At 39.1% G+C, this 26,293-nt stretch overlaps 1 protein-coding gene across 1 annotated transcript in view; it reads right to left on the minus strand.

Annotated features, from left to right (window-relative positions):
- Window positions 1–368: 368 nt before the first annotated feature.
- CUNH3orf70 (chromosome unknown C3orf70 homolog) overlaps window positions 369–26,293 on the minus strand; it is a 137,966-nt gene continuing 112,041 nt past the window's right edge. Inside the window, exon 3 of the mRNA XM_089671645.1 lies at window positions 369–11,463. Coding sequence (XP_089527771.1) covers window positions 10,883–11,463 — 581 coding nt within the window. The 3' untranslated portion in view covers window positions 369–10,882. The remainder of the gene's footprint in view (window positions 11,464–26,293) is intronic.

The following is a 26,293-nucleotide window of genomic DNA, read 5'->3' on the forward strand; positions in this document are numbered from 1 at the left end:
AATCTCATAAAATTATTTTAACCTATTCACACTGGCCATTTGCATACATGTGGCCTCTCTGCAGGTAGGCCTTAGCACCAAGCAGCCGCATATATGAGTATCACAATATAAACATTGCTGTCCTGAGAGTGCAGTTACCAACAGTTAACAGAAAACTCCTGATCTCTACTTGCGATCGGAAGCTTTCTGATCATGTGATCGGCGGTCAAATCACCGAAAGGCCCGCCCCTGCCTCCCAGCGTCTGAAACCTCTTAAAAGGCTGGTGGGAAGGGGTTAAATAAAGCATTTTCAATCATGGAAAATCTGAATTTAAGAAAATGTTGTGTGAATTTTAGTATAAGTTACAGACAAGAAAGGACGCAAAACACAAAGGAAAAACAGCAAATTTTATTACACTTGATAAAATGTACACACAATTTTCTTGGCTAGATAAATACAAGTTATGTGCTTTAATTTTGTTTACATTGTGCTTCAAATTATTTTGTCAATACTAATTTAAAAAATAAAATGAAACGTGTCATTAGAGAGAAGTTAACTTATGTCCTGTAAGATGGGAGTTGAAATCCTCTTTGGTAATTGAAGGGTTCATTTGTTGCTCACCGCATTTTTGGAACTGTGCAAATATGCTGCCATTGTACTGAACAAGGTGTTTCATATATTCAATCTGCTTCTAAGGCTTTGAGGGGGTGTTTTTGAATGTGTAAATACATTATAATATTTCCAACAAGTATAATGTGAAAATTAGTTATAAAAAGATTCAATTGACAGCTTTGCTTATTAATGCAGTTTCTTCTCAACCCACAATGTCATTTAAATATTCTCACACCTCATGCAAACAAGTCTAATGTTAGTTTAAAGTGAACCTGGTGTCATTTTTTAAATACAGCTGCAATGGTGCTACACTAGGATAATACTAAAAGACAGCCAAAATGCAGCTTGTGTTAATAGAAACGTAATTCCCAAACAGACGGTTTTATAGGGTTTTCCAATTAAACTAAAAAAAAGCAACTATTTAGTGTTATGCCTATTGGCAATAGCATTCATACCACTTCAACAAGTGTCATTCTAAATCCATAACTAAGACTGTAGAATACGGATTATTATTACCAAAAAAGGAGACTGAACTGTATAAACAGTTATTTAATCCAAAATGTTTCTGCCATCTTGGAAAGTCATTACACAGCAAGAGACCACTGAGCCTTTTGTGCTGCTGGGACAATTTGCAAGGTCTGCTATGTCTAAAGACTCAGGTTTTTATGACATAAGGGCATAGGCTGCTTATAAAAAACACTTCAGCTGCTCTGGTAAAGTAGCTAGGGTAAGTCAACTACTGCGTGTGTATTAACCACATTTATTTTTATTTTTGATAATAGCAATTCATAGCGGGGGTCAGCAACCAGTAGATCATGGCCAGGTGATTGGTAGATCACGGTCTTGGCTTGCTGACCTGCTATCCCAGAGCGTCAACCCCCCCCCCCAAATTTACGTGTGAATGAGCTCTAAGGGGTGCCGCTGCTGAATGCAACTAAGGTCTTATTCACAAGTGCAGCAGGCACTGCTGGTCCTCTGAAAAGCAATCTGAGTGTCTTTGAGAGGTGGCGAGGAGGCGATATGTTGCTTCCTCACCACCTGATTTAAACCCATGATTGCCGTGCAGTGGGTGCGGCTGTGACATGGTCCTATGACAATTAAAGGTTTCATTTGGATGTGAGGAGGTAACACTGTGCCTAGTGATGTTTGACTTCTCCCATGTTGTTCAGGTAGATCTTCACCTCTTTAAGGTTGCCTACCTCTGAGTTGTAGGATTTATGTCAGCCATAGATGGATTGAATCTCGGACCAGTTCAATAGGGACCAGCCGAGATTTGATCCACCTATGGGCAGGCTTACTGTACCCAAGTTGATCCATCGATCGACTTGGGTACAACTAGCCTGTCGGATTTTTAGCATGCGATTGCTGCCTGTGGCTATAGCAGCTAGCAGTAACCACTGTATTCTGTTGGCCAAAAAAGCTCCCTGCCAGCAGAATACAATAGAGCTGTGGGAGGCATTCTCCCTTCAACAGTGTGTTTACTGCAGAATTGAACAATATTATTTCCTTCCATCAGTGGTGGAAGGAAAGGAAATCGATTAATTTGTGGCTTGCCTTAGAACAGGTGAAAATAATAAACACAATTCCTTTATCCCATTTAATCCCTGTCACCTGTGATGCTCCCCCCATCACCGTACTAACCAAACTGCTGGCCCAGAGTTAAATCTTACAGTCATATTATTGTAAACTATCAATGGACACAAACAACACTCATCTGTTCCATTCTATATGTAAATTAGACCTCCATCCACTAAATGAGGGGTAACAACCTTCTCTTTCCTCTTCAAGTATCGCACCTAAGAAAATCTGAGCACCACCAAAATCGCACTTATCAGTTTTAAGTTATTTCTATACTTAGTGGATTGTGATAGGTCTATCAAACAATCTTTTGGATCTCCCCATAATATATTTGAGAAAGAGATTCACTTTAGCGCATATATGGTGGCTATAAGGCATCATCACCAAGCTTTAAAAAAAAAAATAGGTAGAAGTCTCAAAACATCTCTTCAAGCAGTTGGGGAGATCACAGATAATGTTTGGCAAATTTCTTTCTTTTGACAATTGCTTCCCTCACTATATAAGTTAATGGAAATAAAAGCAAAATACTGGTCAAATACTGATCATATATTCCAATGGAATTTAGAAGCATCTCAAACTGATCTCAAATGCTGGAGATATGTGCCTCCAGAACATGATACATTTACCCATCTAGACATAAGGAGAAATACCATAGAAATTCATATGCACTTTCCTTAAAAGAGAAGTATGACTAAAGCATTTTTGGCAATACTTCTGTTCTGGGTCACAAGAGAACACTGACTTTTGCTCTCCTGTGGCCCAGAATCAAGCCAAAGCCCACTATCAACTGATGTCCCAGAGCTGCTCCAGCCCCTGGAAAGTTCCTGACCATATTGCCAAGATCCACCCAGCTGGCTGACTAAGCACACAGCTGAGAGCTGAATCCAGCAGGCGGACTGTAGGGGAAGAATGGAAAGTGTGACTGAAAGTTACCATTCTCTGCTCCATGAAGATCAAGGACTGAGAAATCGATGGTCCTGTGATTGCTTGGTTCACGGATATAGAGCCAGCGGGGGACAGCTGCAGCATCAAACCTATACTGCTTCATTGAGGCGAGTATAGATGTTTGTTTGTTTTTCCCAAGTCCACACTTCTCCTTTAAATGTAATAGTGACTGCACTTTTGGAGGCCCTCTTCACATATGATTTCCCATTCCTTCATTAATAGACTCATGTATTACCTAATACACGGGTTGGAATGAATAACCCAATGATTTAACTGGGGAAACTCTTCTTGGGTCATCTGCCTTTCACTCTCTTTAAATCTTTCAATGGAATGCTTATCGACATTGGAAACTTACAAAAATACCTTTAAGGATGTTCCATTGCGATATTTTTGACAGGATGGCCAACCATTGCTGACCTTGTTTGTTGCAGTAATATTACTTTTATGTTCAATCTTTGGAAAGCCTATTTTCACAAAGTTATATTTATGTACCACCCTATTGCTCTTGATGATCCAGTAGAAAATACTTTGTTGAGGACTTGTTTCCACAAGAAGGCAAATTTAGAAGTAGTAAGCTGACTGAAAGTGTCAGGCTTTATTAAATTACCCAGTAGTCAAAGGACTCCAAGGCTTAATTCCATATTAGTACCACTCCTTTTTTAATAACAAGATATAAATGAAAAGTTTGTAAATCCCAGCATAAATATTGATGTCTTTTTTTTCTTCAGTTACCGGTTGCTCTTTCCCAAATCTTTCCATCCTAATGGCAAAAGTACACCTTGCATTCCTTAACTGGCTACCAAAAACTGTCACAATAGGCAGAAACACTTTCCATAATTTACTCTCTACATCCAGCCAAAAATAGAATGGCACACATGTTGAAAACAATCTTCAAGACAAAGTATGCTGAGTTCAGGAATCATTCCTTACATCCGCAGCTCCCACACTGAGCTTTTCAGAGGTGGAAAACACAGCCCGGTTTAACCTTCAGTCAGTAAAAGGAGATGCTATGAAAAATAAGTCCACACTGGCATAATTATTTCTTGGAGCCCGCTGAGATAAACCTGCTGTACTGACTTTGAAAGTATACAGGAAAGTATTTCTCTAACCAGCTTAAGGCTGTCCACAGGGAAAACTTGTTGCAGAAAGTGCTACCAGCTGCAACCAGCGATTAGAAAAGACACAAAGGAGGAGAAGGCGACTGTTCTCTCAAATAACAAAGTGCTTGGATTTAAATTAAATTAAAAGTTTTTATTTTAGATTTTGCCTTAAATAGATGAGCTGCCTTCTTTACTGTTTAGAATAAAATGATACACAGAGAACACTGCATCAGATGAGGACAGCAATGGTGAACACTGGAAATAGTCAGATGTGATGGACAGGAAAATAGTTTTCTTAGGAAGAACAGAGATTAACTGGAAGTAGGCTTCTACCATATTATTTAAATAATTCAAGACAGGAAGTTTGACTTCTAGTGTAAGGGAGGGTGTCAGGACTCTTGAATTCTAATGGTGGGGCTCTTGACATCTGATGTAAAGGGGGGGCTCTGTATATCTGCTTATAATTATTATAAGAATGATACAATTCTGTGCCCGTTGTAAAGGAGGGTCGCACACTGCTGGTATCATCCATAAGAAACTTTATTGGAAGCTGCTCAGACAGAACACCATGGCAGAACCATGTCCTGTCTGAGCACTCTCCAATAAAGTTTCTAGTGGATGATTACGACGGTATATGACTGTTCTTTTCAGGCTTACATCATCTGCAGGAGTGTGAATGAGCTCCATGCCGGTCTGCACCTGCCTTTTACAGATTAAGTCTTAAACTGTTACTAAAAGCAGTATTATGGTAAAGTAGTAAAGAGTGATAAAGAGTAGCTACATTTATATAGTATTAGAGATACAAACAGCCCTTTGAGGGCAACCATAATGCTGATGCGGCCCGCAATGAAATGGCGTTTGACACCCCTGCCTTAGATGAATGCTACTAAAGATGAGGTTCAGGTTTGCCACTACAATGGGTTTGGGTTCTCAATCCTGACAATTTTATGTGCAGATTCACTCTGGATAATTTTTTTAAACCAAATTGTGCTGCATGGTCTTTGAACTACAGGGTTACAAGGACCAATAAGAGGACTTTTGAATTATCCAACCCCACACTACATTAAGGGGATAGCCATCGTGCCAATGTTTTGGAAGCTAATGTGGGGTAATCCATAGGGAGAGATTAGGGTCAGTTATGAAACTGTACTTTAGTTCTGATTGATAGCTCTTTGGGCAATCAGCTCCTTTGATTCCTCTTTTTGTTGTTACTATAATTGGGGCAATTTATTTGTCTTAAATATGGTTGATTTGAGGTCAACAGTCACTTTTAGTTTCTGTTCTGTCTGTAGCCAACTTTTTTTTTGCTGCAGGTGCTTAGATTAAACTTTTTTTATTTTATGTTGCTATGCCTTTTTTTTAGTTTTGGGAGCTCAAAGAGCAGCATTCACTTGTTCCTGTACCATATGGCTTTGTAGCTGCCTTTTACAGATTAAGTCTTAAACTGTTACTAAAAGCAGTATTATGGTAAAGTAGTAAAGAGTGATAAAGAGTAGCTACATTTATATAGTATTAGAGATACAAACAGCCCTTTGAGGGCAACCATAATGCTGATGCGGCCCGCAATGAAATGGCGTTTGACACCCCTGCCTTAGATGAATGCTACTAAAGATGAGGTTCAGGTTTGCCACTACAATGGGTTTGGGTTCTCAATCCTGACAATTTTATGTGCAGATTCACTCTGGATAATTTTTTTAAACCAAATTGTGCTGCATGGTCTTTGAACTACAGGGTTACAAGGACCAATAAGAGGACTTTTGAATTATCCAACCCCACACTACATTAAGGGGATAGCCATCGTGCCAATGTTTTGGAAGCTAATGTGGGGTAATCCATAGGCAGAGATTAGGGTCAGTTATGAAACTGTACTTTAGTTCTGATTGATAGCTCTTTGGGCAATCAGCTCCTTTGATTCCTCTTTTTGTTGTTACTATAATTGGGGCAATTTATTTGTCTTAAATATGGTTGATTTGAGGTCAACAGTCACTTTTAGTTTCTGTTCTGTCTGTAGCCAACTTTTTTTTTGCTGCAGGTGCTTAGATTAAACTTTTTTTATTTTATGTTGCTATGCCTTTTTTTTAGTTTTGGGAGCTCAAAGAGCAGCATTCACTTGTTCCTGTACCATATGGCTTTGTAGCTGCCTTTTGCTAGCATTACGCAGCTGCTTCCTTTGAAAGAAAAATACTGTAAGTGCAAGAACAGTGCGCACCTAATCCACCACAAATTACATCTGTCACTTTAACTGAACCCTCTATTCTCATAGTAAAAATAAAAGTTAGGTAACTTTTTAACTGGTTAGGCCTTTTATCCCTGATTAAAACTGTCCTGCTGCTGGCCAATTTTACATTGTTATATTCTCTGATGTGTCTTAATTCTTGTAGTAAAACCCCTACCTGTGCTCCTTCTCTTTTGTAAATTTGGGCCTTGCCATTGCCACCTGGCACTTCTGTATCACCAATCCCCTATTTATTTTTAGTAAAAAAATAAACACCTGCCTGTGCTCTTTGTTGCTAGTACATTTTGCCCTATTATCCCTAATTTAAACTTCTACAAACCTATTTTTTAAACTGCTGTAACCTATGCAGTATCTTAATTCTGTAGTGAACCTCCTGTGTTCTTTGCCTCATGTTTTCTCTTCTGAATGACTGTTCTTTTATTAAAGGCAGTATAAAATACCACATTATGAACACTGCGTAGAGCTGAGGAGCATATGAAATACATACGTCTTTGTACCAAGAGTGCAATGTAACAATTGTAGAGAAGGCTAGAGGGAATTGGTAAATAAATGTATTCCATTGTTACAAAGACTTATTTCCAATGTTTTCCAGCTCCATCTAGTGGACACAATGTGGTATTTTTCCAGGACCTGTAATAAAAGAACAAAGAGAAAATAGCCCAAGGCACATTTGTTTTTGCCCATTTCACACAGAATGAACATGCAAATTTGCTGTACAAATGAATATGCAAATATTTTATAAATAGATTCCTATGTGTCCAGTGCATTTCACACACTTCTCTTTCAGTAAAAATGTCCTGCTGCTGGCCAATCTTACATTGCTGTATCATCTAAATTCTCCTAATTCTTAATGAGTGTTTGATAGATATTGGCCAGGGGCAGGCCAGTTTCCATCAGCAAGAACAGGGAAAGCTTTAGGGAACTACAGGCCAATTTTTTATCTGCCAGTCAAAGCCAGTCTATTACTGCTTGATGAAAAAGCAAGTGTCACTTTTATTACAAATTTTAAAAAAGCCGCATTAAAAAAAATATCAAAATGAAATGAATCCGTTAGAAACACTGCTGGTGTCCACAGCCAAATATGCACTGCCAGTTTATGCCTTCTCTGACATGGTCTGTGAATTTTGTACTGCTCTATAACCCAGTATACTGCTTTAAGGCAACCCAAGCATATTATTGTGTATTTTCAATATTTCAGGAATGGAGGAGCAGGATTCCAGCATTCGAAGCAGCATGAAAAGACCCTCTCCCTGCAGTACAGAATTTTTAACAAAATGTTTTTGCATTGGTACTCCTTTCCCTTGGCAGTGTCCTTTTCTCTGTGCATTTTTGACAGTGGTTTTCCTAATAGCCCTAAAATGTCCAGAACTCATTAACAAGATTCACCTCCCATCGACTTCAGTGAGATTCACTGATAAGTTTGGATTTCCTGAAAGCTAAACAAGATTCCACAAACCCCTGGGGAATTGAGTCTGGACAGATTTGCTCATGCCTAATTGTTACTAGATAATGCTGATTTATTAGAATTAAATGACTGGGGTGTCTATAGCACCTTCACACCTCAACTGACATCCCTGGGCAACAAAAAAGGTGTTTTTGAATGAATTTTTATCTCCCAAAAGATTACTGTACCCCAGGACACCAGGTCTACTGAGTGCAAAAAATATTCTTGTTCAAAATATACAAGGCATATCTATGTTCGAAACTGTAAAAACAATTCCATTATGCAAGTATATCTGACAGTCACCTAATGTCTATGGCTAGCTTTAATAAAGTAGGTTGTATTCTGCTTTTGTCCAGAGATGTGAGATGGTCTGCTGAGCTCTGCTACTGCTGATATTTACTGTAGAGCAAACATGAATTTTGCCAAAGTAACAAATTATCTGAGATGGCAGAAATGAAAGCACATACTCACTTCCTGTGTTTGCTCACTACCCTTCCGCCAAGTGGAGCCCTGAGAAAATTATATCATTTCTGAGTATGGTGGAGCACATACTGTAACTCTCTCTCCTGCTTCCCACACAGCAAGTGGGGTGGGGTGGGTTCTTAGCCCTGTGTAAGCTCCAACCCACTGTAGAGGAATTTACAAAATTATTTTTTTCTATGGGTTTGCTATCAGTACAGGCTTCTTTGTATCCTTCAAACTTGTCACTGTGCTCAGATTGGACAAGTTCACTTTTTTGCCAAAGGTAGCAAGATTGTTATAGACCCAAATTTCTGGAAGTCAAAGTGCAAAAGAAGCCAAAATTGTGGTAAAATTATCATAATGTTAATACAGCAGTTAAAGGCCTGTCCACTAAGTCTTGGATGTTTTCATTTGCTGTTATCTACGAGATTAATAGACATCTTAACTACTTGGACCTTTTTGCTATTATGATATAGGCAAAAAGATAGATTAGTATAATACACTTCTTGTCACACCGTACTGCTAACAGTATGTCAAATTCACAGTAACACGACCCCATTAAAATATGTACTAAAACTAGTTCCGAAGATCAGCAAAAATCCATATCAGTCATGGACAGCATCACCCACTGTTATTTCACCTGAACTTCAAAACAAACATTTTTTTAAGACTTACTAATACTGTTAAATATTAATACTAGCACTGTGGGCATTCTGCACTATAGTCAGTAATAAATGAAGAGAATGTGTAGCCATCCACAGCTCATACAAGGTATTCGAAAGGTTTAATTCCATGTACTCCTCACTAAATTATGATGCGACCACCTATGGTTTGCTATTTCCCTTTGAAGATGAGCTGCCTTAAAGGTCAGTATAACCTAACTGCATCATAATTGACTCTGCTTGCGCTCATCCATTCAGTAATTGCAGAATAAGGATGAAGAGAGATAGAGGGAGAGGGAGCAGGTGTCAAGTCTATTTATCCGGACATCATTGAGATGTGAAACAATTCAGTTTGAAGTGGGTTATCGAAAAGAGTGTTAACAGGATAAATAAATGTAGTTGAGTTCTTTTTATCATAGGCTAGAAGCTGATTTAAACAGCTAACATATTGATTTAAAAATGTAGCAATTTCATGACTGAGGAGGCAAGCTATATATTGTATAATTGAATCCAAGTCCATTAATAAGGTATATACTGCTGTACAAGGTCACTGCATTAAATAAACTGTGGCCATATGCCAAAAATAATAAAATTGGTTTTCCTAGTATCTCGCTTAGGTCTGACTCCATTATGTTTACCCTATCTTTTGTTTTTGGAGGGCAATGTTTAGTGAGGATATGACCCTCTGCTATGTTAAAAGCTTTTTATATATGCAATATTTCAGCACCACAAACAGTAATAGCAGCAAAAGGGCATTTTTTTTTTTTTCTTAGCATGAACCTTGTGTTAAAGTAAATTACAAAGTAAACTATCACTGGCATAGGAATAAAGGTAAACGTGATAATGTGGTTTCTGATAGCATCCTGAACCCACACTTCATTACTATAAATGTCTCTTAAAGATCTGCCCACAGCACCAGAAGTTCATTGAGTCAGAGAGATGCTTATAGCAGCATCAGTTTCTCAGCAATGAAAATATGGTGGGTTCTCAAGGAGCTATGAGCCTCTCGATGGCAAGCAACATGCTTATGGCAACAAAGAAAACAAGGAGGTGCCACAGCACATGCTTCAAGTAAGGCTTGCTGAGGAGAATACAAATACCAGAGGCCCACTAATGCTTTAAACTTGTGATTTAACCAAGGTTTATGTGAACATCTAGTGACATGTTCTGTATGTACATCGCTATGCCTTCTAGGCCTCAGAGTAGAAATACTGAGTACTGGATTATACAGTTGTTAATATTTTCAAATTTTTCTCCTGACTGATAGTTGAGGAATGTGAGACAATAAATACTAACAGTGATACTTCCAATAAACGAAGCTCAACAGACAGCTGAGTAACGCAACAATGCTATACATTACTGTTTTTATATTCATTGCAGCATATTCTATAAAAAGGCCCCATGTTGTGACCAGCACATATACATATTGTGATGGTTCTGTTGTTTACATACTGTGAATGATTCTTTAGCTTCTCTGTAGAAGTTAACCATAAACAGCCTATACCTCTATAGGAATCTCATGATATATGGAGAGTTGTCGCATCATTGTTTAATAATTCTTCTAGATTGCATCTTCTGAACACGCAAACCAGTTTGGAAACTGGATACACACAATGGAATATGCCTTAATGAATATAAAACTTGATTCTTTTGCAAGAGAATCTGCTGACTGGCTCTAGCCAATAAAAAAAACTTCCAATTGCCCAGGGTACAATGGATAGCTCACCCATAAACTGATTACACATTCTTGGAGACAACGATATTTGTAGGTAAATGTGCAATAGGACTGTATTGCTCTGTCCCTTGGCAGCTATCCATACCTATATGTGCTTAACAGTTGACCTCTGACATCCTTCATACACGTTAGACTGTGGTCTCTATAGTTTCTATGATCTCCAGATCAGTCTTTGAAGGAGACACCAATGGAGAAGGCTCCTGACCCCAGCAACCATCTGGGCTGCAGTCCTCTTCTGAACTCAGTTCTGCCCCTTCTTCTGTGTCCTCGTCACATGACTCTAAGTAGGGGACTCCTACTGCATTGATCCCAGAGTCCTCAGAGTTGGAAGGTGAAGAGCAATGATCTATTTTTGGTCCTTCCATGGTGTCTTTTGGTGTGTAAACTTCCTGCAGAAACTCTCTTTCAGGCCTTGACCTAACACATGGCTGTGTGGGAGGTGGTGGTGGCAGTGGCTGTTGGCGCTGCACATAACACATCTTTCCATTGATACACTTTACCTGATAATTATCCAGGAAGAGGTCAGAAATTGTACAGTAGCGTGGAGATTCTGGAATGAATGGAGGCTGGAAGGAAGAAGCTACCTTGAGGAACTGCTCGGCCAGCGAGACAGAGATCTGGATTGTGTTGGTATGTTCTTGTGGCTCCACTGGAATTTGCGTGCTTGGAAGCTGCTCCACCGGAGTCATAGGTTGGTATACATATTTGCCTTAAATGAAAAAAAAAATAATATATACCAGTTAGTACATAGCATTGGATTATGGTGTCTGCAACAAACTGTAGTACGTAATGCTTTATCTTTATACTTCAGTGTTTCTGTAAAGAGAATGTATAGTGGTTTGTGGCATATTTTTTCTTTATTATGGTCTACTACTACTACAAAAATAAAATGTAAAAAATGTACTTTTATTTTTTTTAGCAGGTAACTATTAAAGCGGTAGTAAATCGCGTAAAAAAAAAACCCTGCAAGGTAAAGGCATAATGTGCTAGTATGCATCGAAGCCCTCTAGCAGCGTGCTGTCACCACAGTAGAGGCTACAACCTTCACCCGGTCTTCCCTCCGGGTTTATGAGCTCTGGCCATCTGGCTGGCAGAGCCGCAATGACATCACTTCCACGCATAAGCACGGAAATCTCGGGACACGGCACAGTGCTCTGAAGGAATGGCGCGGGTATGCCACTCTCCATCAGGGTACATGAGCTTCTGTAAGAAAAACCTGAATATCTTCTAAACAGTGCACATTTAGAAGATATTCTTTTTATCCACAGGTAAGTTTTATTATAAGCTTACCTGTAGGTAAATAGTAATAATGTGGCTTTACCACCACTTACTACTACGTCATGCATTCTGCATTAGGGAAAAAGTGTAGTTCTTCATTCCTCCTCCTTCACATTTAGCGTTGATTCAATAGTCAAAGAAGCCCATTTGAATAACTCTGTGCGTTATCACAGTAGTGAGCCTTTCCTTATCAGATGGCTAAGTAGGGGATTTTAATTAGACAAAAGGTAAGGCAAGGCAAGCTGTTCTACTATGGTATCTCTTTAGCTAGCCACTGATGCTCTGTGAACAATTTTGTTTACGTTTCTTTGTAAAAAAAAAAAAAAAAAGTTTTATACATATAGTCCACTTCTAGGTGTGTCAGATAGTGTGCCCGATAAATTCTTACCTTACTCCACTCCCCCGCCACTCCAGCTATCTTTATTGTGTGGCCCTGCCAAGTGTTGCACAGCCTTTCTAGCAAAAATGTTCCCACAAGCTCCTCTTCATAGCATGCATGAAAGTTGCAGGCCCCATTTATTCCCATGGGTGAGTTGTATTTCAGCCACCCAACAAATTTTATATTAGCACTATATTAAACTACAATTTAGGTGTTTTATAATGCTTCTCCTAAAGCAGGGTTGTTGAAGACCTCAAGGGGTTTATTTACTAAAGCTGGAGAGTCCAAAATCAGACTCCCTTCTGCATAGAAACCAATCAGCTTCTAACCTCAGCTTGTTCAATGAAGCTTTGACAATGAAACCTGGAAGCTGATTGGTTTCTATGCAGAAGGAAGTCTGATTTTGGACTCTCCAGCTTTAGTAAATAAACCCCCAAGTGTCTGTATGCCCTTATTGTTATGCAAATGTTATTTGTGCTATGTCTCAAACATTTCATGTCCAAAGCCTTTAATTTAGAAACCTTTGCTATAAAGAGCACTCCGTTCTGTCCTAAGGTACATATAGTAGGAAACACATTAGCATCCACTGATTTGCTGAAGTTATTCAGTTTATACAAATATTACAGAAAGCCAAAATGTATGAATCTGTCGTACATGAAGAAGGCATTGGTTAAATAAGCACAGTTTCTTCAGAAGACACCGTACCGACAAAACATCTTCAGAAATCCCACTAGGGACTGCAGATGTTAGTGTAAAAAGCCACTTCAGAAGTAATGACTTGGATAAAAGAACATCTAGTTATCGTCTGATTAGAGTTCCACAGAAGTACTACTGATTAACCTCTCTCTTCAGGAGAATAAAGAAGTTGTAATAAACCTTTATTATAAACAGCATTTTACCCAAACACAGATTTGTTTTACCCTTGAAATAATAATGAAAAGAATTTGTGTATTGTATGATTAAATTCTATAGACTGGACAAAAGTAACAATCTTCCATAATTTAAAAGACTGCACAATTTATCTACAGCAGTTTTACACATTTGCCATGTTCCTGTGACTGAAAGGTTTAAAACTACTAAGGTTTGTAAAAATGTCAAAGAAAAGTAAAAAAGAATAATGCCACTGTAACAGAAAGGGTCAAATTTAGAACTATATAGCGATACATGTATCATTTGATGCTCTTTACCACCGGCTGGGAACATTTGCCCCATTTTAAAGCCAATTCAACAGTTGAATCATCCTATGCATTGATTTGTTCAGGTCTCTGTTGCCCAACAAACCATTTGATCTCCAATTCCTTAACAGGAAACCAAGATCTCTGTAATGTTCGTCATAATTATAACATGATGACAGTTATATCCACTGGTCTCAATTACCAGTCATGGCAAAAATATTGAAGCTGCCATAGCCAACTTCCTGTAAAAAAAATTTTGGTTGTCTGGTAGAGTCTGGCTTCATACTTCTGAGTATTTAGCCCAGAACAAGTATTCGGCATACACAAGTCAAAGAAAAGTAAGAATCCTTTCTCTTAATATTTCTTTCTGGTCATTGACTCAGGAAGTCCTAAGACTAAAGCATCAGCATTTGAGGAAAGTGGAGAGATAACGCTGGACTGATTGGTTTATTTTACTGGTATTGTTATCCTAAGGTATTAATGTTAGTGTAAATGATCTGGTTCCTGGGCAGGTGGCTTCTACACCCCAGAGGATCTCCACAGTCTCTTTGACTTGTAGTGTAATTTAAGAAGAGTTGAAACTGAAGAGCCAAACCACTACTAAGAGGTCCAGATGCAAATGTATCCCATTAAAAACCAGGGATAATTATATCCCTGACCTTTAATGGAATAAAGTTGTATCTGGATCTCTTAGCAGTGGTGTGTCGCTTCAATTTCAATTCCTAAAGCATCAGCAGCATAGCCGCCTGACAACAAGCATTTTTATAAGAGGTTAGCAGTGGCAACCTACATTTTTCTCCCATGACAGGTTTCCTTTTCCACTCATTTCCATTGAAGGCTCATCATGGTCAGTCTTACTCTCTTGCCATATACATTAAACACCCCATAAATAAGGTTAGCTCCTGTCTAAAACTGGCTCTAGTATGAAAATCTACACATTGTGCCAAAGGTGGTTGACTTGCATCCTGTCTGCCCCAACACCAATTTGATAATTGCTTTGAGTCTGCAGAGAGAGAAGTGCTACAAATATATTAACGTTTAGGACTACTGCTGATCTGTGTGAGAGCAGCAGTCTGTTTCCAGCAGTCTGACACATTATATAAAGTCATAACTACTATGTTCCAATCTACAATGCTCACCCAACCTGCTCAAGGATTGTAGGTGTTGCTGACTGAGTAGAGTAGCTGTACCCATACAGGAGGTGTGAATGACTGCTGCTCTTTTTGGGCACCCTAACTTTATCTAACAGAAAATAAATGAAGGTACCAATGGGTTTTAAAAGGATAAGGTCATACATATTACTGCTGAGCTGTTTATAATTATTAGAAAAAGCTTGATTTCATGTGAACTCTTGTCAAAGACAAGCTAAAGTGGAAGTGGTGTCAGAAACTGAACTGCATAACAGTGTTCATTAGCTATAGGGCCCTTAAGAACCTTGTTGTCGCATTTTAGCTGAATTCTTTTTTTTTTAAAAAGTCAGAGTATGAGAATGCAGGCTATTGTCAGAAAACTGTAACTAGGTTTCTGAAAAAAAATGTTGAAAGTAAGTTTTGGTTCTCAGTTATGGATGGTAGTGAGGTTTGCATGTAAAATTGTGCTGATCATTACAGTCCTGAAGTGATAATTCGCATATGAAAACCCATGGCGGTTTCCCACTTGTCGCTGTGCTTACTGCTGCTGTTCATTGGAAGTATCTACCCTAACAGTCTCACTTTTGAATACTAAAGACATGCAGATAAGTAGCAGTGGAACTGACTTCTAAAAACTGTAGAAAAGATTATGTACACAAAAATGCAGTTGTTGCTCATAGTATTTCATAAACCAAAAGATGAAGCCCCATTAGTTTCTTCTGGAAACAACTCACAAAATTCAACACCAGTGGCGTGAGGGAAAGAAACTGGTGCAGTCCCGCATTCAAAAACAAAAAATACATTGGTGAAATTTTCTTTTAATTAAAAGTGAAACTCCAGATTCAGCCAAAAATGCAAAACACATTGGCATGACTTTGTTATAAATATGTTTAAAGATATACTGAAATGAAAATTTTGGTAAACCTGCTAACATCTGCCCAAGTCTTCAAAAACTGAGATCCCCATGCATGGCAGATAAAAAGCATAATTACTTGTCATGTACTGTAAGTTTAAAATTTTCTCAGGGACAATTAAAGCCAAACGTATCCCAAACATAGGATATGTTTTCACAAAGACTTAAAGTGTATCTGAATAAAACAAAGACATTTGTTATGGGGATGGCTTAGATATAAAAGGGTCTTCTTTGAGTACATGAGAAAGAGAGAAATCAAAAACTGACTTAGCTGCGGTCAAGCAAATCACAGTAGGACTTACCTTAGATCACATGGAATTTGCCTACTTGTAACCTGGAGGCCAAATTAATATTCCATATATTTTTAACCTACCACTGCATTAGGAAGGACAATAGGTTAACAACTGACCAGATTTAACCAGGACTGCATAACAATTTTAGAAGTTTGCATTTTTTAAGGATTTTCTCACCCATCTACATCATTCACAGACCCCAACCATTTTACATTCAGTGTTGGTTAATAGATGTTTGGCACCTGTGTTCACAGCAGATGAAATCTGAAACAATTTCTTTGCTTTGCTGGAAATGAATATACAACAGCTCCTGAACCTCTTTCCAAGAAGGGACATTCACTTTAAAATGTACTGACAAAAACTGACAATCTGTTCAAGTGCTTCATCAATACTCATGCTCTAATGCACATACAAAATTGTGGATGACAATTAGCAAAATGCACTTTATTTCTTTACAAAAGCATAAAAACATCTTGAAAGCTCAAAGCAAGATTATCCCAAAGAAATTGTTGCTAGCAAAAGCTTTTACAATTCATGTAACTTTTGCTTTTCACAATTTGTTTTATAAATAAGTATGAGCACTTCAATGTGGAACTTGAGAAATTGTGGATAATTATAGTAATTACATTTCTCCTATAACTCATTCTTCCTGTCGATGTACATGACAAATTCTATATATTGCCATGTATTTAATATAACTGAAAATAGGTGGCAACATGAAAAAACATTGAACTGACGTAACCATATATAGTATATTGTGTCAGCAAAAGCCATTGTTTGTTCAAGAGATCTTCTTGACCAATTCAAGGCATCATGCGAGTACAAAGCAAACCAACAGAAATCATGATATCAAGCAAGTTTAACGAATGAACCTTGTTTATTTAATAATGTACTTCACAAATTGTATAGTTCAAATGATAGGAGAACACCCTAAGCCTCTATAAGCCAAACATTTAGAAGAACTTTTAAACTAGGTGGTGGGGGGAGGTATCAGAGGAAGCCATTTCAGACAGTGAGGAAGGATCAGAGGGTGCTACTGTGGTCAGTGTTGGTAGTTTAGCTAGAGTGAATAGGACCAATGTGTGTAGGCTGACAGAATCCTATTGCAGTCTCAGGACACACAAGCAGAAAATATTGCACTTGTACATATTAAAAGGCATTTTCACAAATGCTAGGAGTTTGGTGAATACAATGACAGAATTAGAACTACTGATACATGAGGAGGATTGAGACTTTGTGGGAGTATCAGAAACCTAGTTTGACAGCAGATATAGCTGGCTTACGACTGTCCAGGGGAACACCCTATACTGGAGGGACACACTGTAAATAGAAGAGGGGGAGGGGTGTGCATGTATGTCAAGAATAATTTGATAGTGAAAATGATGGATGACATTACTAATGAGGCAAGTGAGAAGGTGGAATCCTTGTGGCTAGAACTTCAAGGGGAAAAACGAACAGGAAATTAATAGTGGGTATATGCTACAGGCCCCCTAACCTGAAGGATGACATGTAGACTAATCTCCTCTCACAGAAAGAAATAGTAGCAAGGCAGGGCAATGTTATAACCATGGGAGACTTCAATTATCCAGATATTACCTGGGCAGATGGAACTGCTCAATCATCTAGGGCTTGTCATGTCTTAGATGCCCTGCAGGACAATTTCATGTGTGAATAGGTTGATGATCCAACTAGAAATAAGGCTCTGCTTGACCTACTAATTAAAAAATACAGAGCTGATTGCAGACATGGCAGTAAGGGATAACCTAGGAAACAGTGATCACAGAGTACTTACATTCACTGTAAATCATAAGAAAGGGAGACATAAGGGTAGGACTAGAACATTCAATTTCAAAAGAGTCAACTTTACCAAAGTGCGCTCCATACTTCACAACATAAAATGGGAGGATATTCTAGAAACACAAATCACAGAGGAGAAGTGAGAGTACTTTAAGAACACAATAAATAATGGCATCAGCCAGTGTATTCAAGATGGGCAACATATAAAAGACCTAAATTCAAACCCATATAATCTAGGAACAGGACAAAGAAAATACCTTCTGGAGTGTTTAAAATATTCACTTCATCACAACTACTTCTGGTATGATGAAACATACTACAAACAAAACACTGGCATTGCCATGGGAGTGAAATTTGCCCCAAGTATAGCTAACCTCTTCATGGCAGAATGGGAGGAAGAAAAAATCTACAAGAGAAGATTTGAACAAATAAAATTATATAAGAGGTTCATAGTTGACATTATACTCATCTGGGAAGGCAAAAAGGAGGACTTTGAAAATTAAATTTCATCATGGAAATTAATATTAATGACAAAAACAACAAACTAACGTGGAGTGTTAGCAACATAGAGATCCAATGTTTGGATCTGATAATCTCAAGAAATAGAAACAAATTAGAAACAAAATCATATTTCAAGAAGACAGATCACAACAATTATATAACACAAGATAGTTGTCATCATCCCTCATGGTTATTAAACATACCAAAGGGGCAGTTTATGAGATTAAAAATGAACTGCACCATTGAAGACGATTTCCAGGAGCAGGCAAAAGAATTAAAAGGGAAGTTCCTCCAGAAAGGGTACAATAAGAGGTTCATTCAAAATCAAATACAGCAAAAGGAGACTATGGAAAGAAAAGAGTTAATGCAAGATAAAAAGGAAATCAAAGAAGAAAAATATGAAACAGCACTAATATTAGAATATAGTGCCCAATATAAGAAATGTAAAAAAAAAAATAGTGAAAAAACACTGGTCTATCTTGAATTCAGATAGACAATTGGGAGATCTTTTTCCGCAACAACCAAAATTTATACATAAAAGTTCCAAATCTGAGAAACGTTCTTGTGAAAAACATACTGGATCCACCTAACACCAATGGGTTTAAATTTTTTGAAGGAAAAGGATTCTTTAGACGTGGAAGGTGCTATGCGTGCAAACGCACAAAAAGTAATCCAAAGAAAAGAATTGAGTTTACAGCAACCTCTACAGGGAAAACATTCAAAATCAATTATCTTATTACATGTAACACAGAGGGGGTGGTTTACGTACTCCTGTGTGAGTGTGGATTCCAATATGTAGGACGCACAAAAAGAAAACTTGAAAGAAGTATACATGACTATGTATACAATATAACTATGTGATACAAACATCACAGTGTCTCAAGTCATTTTCATATCTGTCACAAGAAAGACCCAAGTAGTTTACAATTCTGGGGACTTCAAAAAATAAAAAAAATTGGAGTGGTATTAACCAAGTAAAATCCCCCAGTCAATGTGAATTTTGATGGATAAGAAACCCTGACACCTAAAGGGTTAAACATTGAATTTGATCGAAACTGTTTCTTTAGTGATTATTAGTTATCATGGGTATTAAATATTATATGTTGAGATAGTTTATACATACATGGGAAAAGGTATAGAACACACATCCCTAGGGTCCAACATTAGTTTTTTTAAATAATACAATTTTTTTTTATTGGTTTCTTGTATTAGGGGCTTTTAAAATATTTAGATTATACATGAAGATGCTAAAGTGATGGACTAGTAGCTTAGTGGTATGTTTAGTGTATTATGTTTAGCACCTTTAAGGTAATATCATGTTGCCCCACAAGATGGCGATATTCTAGTACTAAGGCCCCACACTATAACATGCTGATATACAGTATGTATATATAGATGTATGTGGAATATATCTTTATATTTTTCTATTTTTTATATAATCATTCCCACATTACTATATGGCCAACTAGGAACACTACTGTTACAGATATAAAGTATTTTGGTAATGTTCAACTCATTAGCTCACTGTCTCCGGTTTCCATGGAGATGGTAAATAAACTATACTATATAGGCAGCTAGTATACTATATATATGGAGCTAGTTACTTCCCAGCCAGGTCCTACTGAGGAAGTCACATGATGTGACGACACGTCACTCCGTTCATCTTTATGCATATTATGCTGTTTTATTTTAAAGTGCAATTTTTTAAATAAATAAGGATTATGTTAACTTTATTACACTATGGAATACTTCCATTTCTTGTGAGCGTAATGTTGATGAAAGAGGAGGATTGCGATCTTTAAAGGGCTAGATCTCAGTATATATGGAAACATAACCATCGCACACAAGAGAGGCTTGGAAGCATAAGCATATACTGGTGAGTTGAGGTGGAAACATTTAAAGTGCCCCATCAAGCCAATTAAACTCCTGGGATATTTATTTGGTCAGTTAAGTAGCAGAGGGGGTTGTTAATCAGTTTCAGCTGCTTTGGTGTTAATGAAATTACCAACAGGTGCACTAGATGGGCAACAATGAGACGACCCTCAAAACATGAATGGTTTTTACAGGGGGAGGCCACTGACATTTTTTTCCCTACTCATCTTTTCTGACTGTTTTTCACTAGTTTTTCATTTGGCTAGGGTCACTACTGGTAGCATGAGGCAATACCTGGACCCTACAGAAGTTGCACAGGCAGTCCAACTCCTCCAGGATGGTGCATCAATATGTGCCATTGCCAGAAGGTTTTCTTTGTCTCCCAGCACAGTCTCAAAAGCATGGAGGAGATTCCAAAAGACAGGCAGTTACTCTAGGAGAGCTGGACAGGGCTGTACAAGCTCCCTAACCCATCCACAGGACCGGTATCTGCTCCTTTTGCAAGGAGGAACAGGATGAGCACTGCCAGAGCCCTACAAAATGACCTACAGCAGGCCGCTGGTGTGAATGTCTTTGACCAAACAATTAGAAACAGACTTCATGAGGGTGGCCTGAGGGTCTGACGTCCTCTACTGGGCCCTGTGCTCACTGCCCGGCACCATAGAGCCCAACTGGCATTTGCCATTGAACACCAGAATTGGCAGGTCCGCCATTGGCGCCCTGTGCTTTGCACAGGTGAGAGCAGGTTCACCCTGAGCACATGTGACAGACATGAAAGGGTCTGGAGAAGCCGTGGAGAATGTTATGCTGCCTGTAACATTGTTCAGCATGACCATTTTGGTGGTGGGTCAGTGATGGTCTGGGGAGGCATATCCATGGAGGGACTGTCAGGGAGCGAGGAGCCAGACACACAAGGAGGTGCAATAAAAGGTAGGTTTATTGTACAAAAACAAGACAGAGTCTATGCAAGTACAACAGCAACAGTGAATGACTGGGTAGGACAGTAGCCAGGAAGGATGGTCACCAGAGCCGGGGTCAGAAGCCAGGAAGGATGATCGCCAGAGCTGAGGTCAGAAGCCAGGAAGGATGATCGCCAGAGCCAGGGTCAGAAGCCAGGAAGGATGATCGCCAGAGCCAGGGTCAGAAGCCAGGAAGGATGGTCGCCAGAGCCGGGGTCAGAAGCCAGACTCGTTCCACTGGGTATCAGGACTCCAGATGCAGAAATCGAAGACATAGTCTTCCACAGGTCTCTGGCCTTGCTGTAGCTTACTGAGCATTGTTTCAGCGGTTTGGCGCCAGAAGGGATCATCATAGATTTGTGCCATCACTGTAAAGAATAAGTCCACAGAAGCTAAGGCCGGATCATGTAACTCACGGAGATGGTAGGCCCAGGACTGAGGTTAATTTCTGAGGAGTGTGATAACAAATCCCACCTTAGTGTTAGATGACAAGAAGGTCCTGGGGAGCAGGGAAAAATATAAATCACAGGAGTTACGAAAAGTCCTGAACTTCCTGCGATCCCCTGTAAAGAACTCAGGCGTAGGCACCCGGGGTTCCGGCAGAGCAGAGGCTTCAATGGTTATACTGGTCTCTGTTTGGGTGACCGCATCGAAGGTAGTCATGAGGACTGTGTCTATGAGGACATTAGAGTCAGTTTGCAGTTTACTCTCTCGGTGTTCAAAGTTTTTCTGTAACTCATGCATCATGTTGAACAAGGTAGTTACTGCTTGGCGAATGTCCCCCAGTTGCAAGGCCTCCCTTTCAGACTCCATCACTGGCTGACTGGTACTGTCACGTACCTGATAAGAGACTGAATTGACGAGGTCGGCCTCACTTGTGTCACTAGCCCTGACCCCGCTGAGGTTGGGACAGAGGGAGTCTAGGGACCAGGGGGACAAGAGCGCCAGTGGTTGTTGCTTGCAGCTCTTGCAGATGGTGACCTTGGTAGGCAGAGTATCCTCTGATTTGAGTACCGTAGTAGCAGACAGAGCAGGTTCTGGGTAATGCCTGATGTGTAGCAGAGCAATGTAGGTAGCCAGGACACGGGACAGGAGCAGGGTTATAGGATAGCCAGGGTCATAAACAGTCGGGCAGTGTGGTACGGAATCAGTAGGAAAAGCCAAAGTCAAGAGCAGAGCCGAAGTCAGGAACCAGGAGCAGGAGAGTAATCGGAGTCGGGTCAGGAACAAGTCGGGTCAGCAACAAGGAATTGTACAGGAGCAAGCAGGACACAGGGGGGAGCTGAAGACCAGTTAGTACTGAACCAGAGCAGAGGCCCTCTTTAAATAGCCCGTCTGGCGTCAATCTTCGCCGTGCGTGTATGTGCACGATCGCGCATTCCTGCGCGCCTGCGCACAACTGGCAGCTCTTCTGCAGAATCTCTTTCGCGCATGCGCGTTTCCGATCGCGATTCTTTTTGCCAGAAATCCCTTACAACTAGACTGCCATCCATGATATAAGCATAGAGACACCTCTAAGCTAAGACGCCTGTAGTTTTTCAACAGCATTGGCAAATAATAATGTAGTCTGGGTATGGGATACCAATCTATGACAAAGAAAATGTGCTGTAATAATTTTGGTCAATGTGTTTCTCTCATATGAAAGTGCAACAGGCTCTCCCTTGCTGTATAATGTACATTGGCTGATGCTGTGTAAACGACAATTACAGAAAAATAGAATGTATCTTGCAGGGACACAAACTTCTCTGTAAAGTGCTGGAAAAAAGTATAAGCACTTTAAAAATAAGTAAAATAAAGATACATTTTTCTTTTGTTCATTGGAGAACACAGCTTTTGCTTTAGATTATCACCCACTGGTTACAGTGACACCTGCTGAAGTAGATTTCTAGTTACAACTAAAAAACAAAAGTCCAAGGTGGCTTGGGTTGCTTGGCTGGAGAAGTATAAACTTTGGAAAAAATACACATACTCACCTCCAAGCTGCAGCATCAGTGTGGTACTGCAGCTGTCCCATGTCAGCTTAAGGCTGAGAAATGAGTAATCACATGACAGCTGATTGCTCAGTTCTTGGTCTACTTAGACCTGTCAGTCCCCACTCTCTGTTCTGGAATGCCAGGCAGGGGAAGGGGCATGTGCAGCTGGCTCTGGCTCTCTGCCGCACACTGAGAGGTGGAGCCAGCTGCCAATCAGTCAGTTGGGTGTATTCTGATAACATTGTTGTTATCTTTCTAGAGCCTGGAGCAGCTCTGCCACCTCAGCTGATAGTGGGCAATAGCCTGCTATTAGCTGACTTTGGGTCATGGGAGAGAAAAAATAAGTGCACTCCTGTGACCCGCAAGAGAAGTATGGCCAAAAAAAGCTTTGGCCATTCTTGTCTTTTAAGGCACTATAAAAGGGGCACTGACCCTTTAAGTAATGCTGCTCTTTTCGCAAACCTTTCAAGTGTAGGGAGCTGTGGTTTACATTATTCTGTATACTTTCCCTTTGGCAATTTGGGCACAAGCATCTTTAGTTTGGTGGCTCTGTTCTCCCCTGTTACTAGCCTGGAAGTTTTCTCCCTCTGGCCTAGAAAATATTAAATATGGACACTAGTCTGCATGGCTGGGGAGAGGTTCTGGGTTTCAGTGTATTCAGGATTTCTGGAGCCTGGAAAAGTTCCTGCTTCCCATCAATATTCTGGAACTTCGAGCAATCAGAAAGAAAAAAAAAAAGGAAAAATGCATTCCTAAATTACCTGACTATAACTGACTATTAGTAGTTATAAGTAATAACACCAAGGATTGTTGATTCGAACCTTAGCAGTTCAGGAAGGAACTAATTTTTCACCCCATTTTGAAAACACTGGACCATGCATTATAAGAGGTTTTTTTTTGCCTTCCTCTGGACCAACTGTCGGTATAGGGTTCTGTATATGGATGTCTACAATGTATTTATCCCCTGGAACTCAATGGACTTGTGTCATTTTTCAACCTGATCAACTATGTAACTAGTCTCTTTGCAAAACCTTTAGGAAAATCACTCTTTTGAAGATTTTTACAATGGTGATAGAAACCTACCAATTTTGAAGGCTCCGTGTGAAGACAGTTGTAATTCAGAATGTAAAACCCGAAGCTGCAGGGCGCAGTTGGCAGGGTAATTGAATTCTCATGAATAAACATTGTGTACTGGCAGATTAATGTAGTTGTAATGATGGGGTTATTATGATGACGAGGAGATTGCGTATTAAAGTAATGAACAGAATAGGGAGGATGAAAGGGAAGATAAAAAAAAATGGAGGTTGTAAAATTGCTTTAAGTATGCAGCCACAAATTATATATATCGCAAATTATATATAGTGCTGCCAAATAAAAGACTTATTAGTAGTCCTGAATTCTGGTTGTGTATTCAATTTGCTAAACCGTGCTAGGTACTTGTCAACCTGATGTCTGACTGTCAACATGAGGCCATCACTTATCCAACACAAAAAAACAACACAGGTTTTCAAATGTGTCCTTATTTTTTATGTCATTATTTTATGTAAATAAAAAAGCTAGATTGTGGAGACATTGTGTTGTGAATTTTCACCAATTAACACACCAAAACATTACGTACAACTTAATTTAACACAATGACCATCACAATCATACTAATGCTGGGTTACTGGAAGGCATGAAGAAAATTATAAGACTTGTCACCAATTACTGGCCATAATGAAATTTAGAAGTAGTTTTTGAAAAGTCTAAAAGGTTCAGTGCCATGACATTTTACTGCTAAAATGCATTTTCAGATTCAGGACATTGACTGTGGGATTGACCGTCAGATAGCACAAAGAAATGCATTTGTTTTCAAAGGTTAAAGTGTATTTCCACTTTTGCACCAATTTGGGATAACATTCTTTTTTTTTTTATTTGTTACATATTCCCTTTAACGCAACATGGCTTAAACACAAAATTAAAAATTGCTGGTTACCATTTTAAGTGTGTTTTACTTGCCTATAAACCTTTACATCCTCTCTCCCTGCTTTGTAAATGTTTAGGGAAGTACTGTGGAGTAATGTTTAACATAATTAACTCCGTCTGCATAGTGTCTGAAGTTCTTTATTAACAGCTGTAAACTAGATTTGAACACCTTGTGTCCTACCGTTAAAAAATTAGAAACTATCCTCCTGCATTGAGGTATAGCTAGAGTCTGTGTGGGGACAGAGCCACTGAGAGCAACTCCTGACATTCTTAGAAACAGCCGTGACACCTTCTACTTAGAAACATCTAAAACGTAAGTTGTTTTAAAAAATACTTTTTTTTTCCGAATGCTGTGTGAATGAAAACACATAACAAACACATAGTGGGGTTTTCTCAAAATTTGCCTGCAAGAGTTGAAAAGCACTTTAAGTGCATTTTCAGTACTTATATTTTATTATTATTATTTTTTTAAATCTCTTTAGCCTGTTTGAATAATAATTCTGCAAGGGGTACTTATTCTTCTGATTAACATCCTGTCTCCAGTGGTGTGATTATATCTTCCTGTTGGGAGAAGGGAGACCAATCTGCTAATTTTTCCCAGCAACTCAGGATCTGCTTCCTAACTCCAAACACATCCTATAATGGTTCTCTGCTATGGCACGACAACTGAATACAAACACATTACTAAGGACTGCAAACCAGATGTCCAAAATTCCCAATTGTCATTACAGCAGGGTACTCCTTACAGCTGAGGAATGTAAAGCCCCTTGTAACTGTTCACACTACACTTGTTCAGCGCTTTGAAAAGTCCTGTATGCTGCAACTTTGGTGCGGTTTTTCAAAAGCAAATCAAAAAGGCACCTTTCATTGTAAGTCAAAGGGAAAGCCTCAAAATTGATTGGTGTGAAAGGGCCCCTAGGCTGCACAAAAGCGTATCGGTGTGAAAGGGATAAGTACAGATGAAGTTTGTGTGCTGTAAAGATGTTATTCTTTAAATTAATGGTGCAGCTGCAGAGTAACACTTTAAATCTGATATAATGCTTAATATTTGTTGCTGAATGCCTGGGAGTTTTTTTGCCTTTCTAACCTGAAAACTGAAAGTGAGGCCAGGCAATCACAAGCGTTCTTTAAAGTTGACAGCTCAAGCACTGTGGATAATAAACAATCTGCAAGAACGTTTTTTTATCTCTGTCCTGACCCCTCGTGCACTGGGGCTGATGTTGGATGCATATTATAGTGAAAATGACTGATTAAAAGGAAATGAGATCACTGCAAGTGGAAATATCTGAGTGCTTTTTACCCTG

This window comes from Staurois parvus, unplaced genomic scaffold (assembly GCF_062004578.1).
Source record: "Staurois parvus isolate SC_StPar_1 unplaced genomic scaffold, SC_StPar_1.0 ptg000011l, whole genome shotgun sequence".
Classification (NCBI taxonomy): domain Eukaryota; kingdom Metazoa; phylum Chordata; class Amphibia; order Anura; family Ranidae; genus Staurois; species Staurois parvus.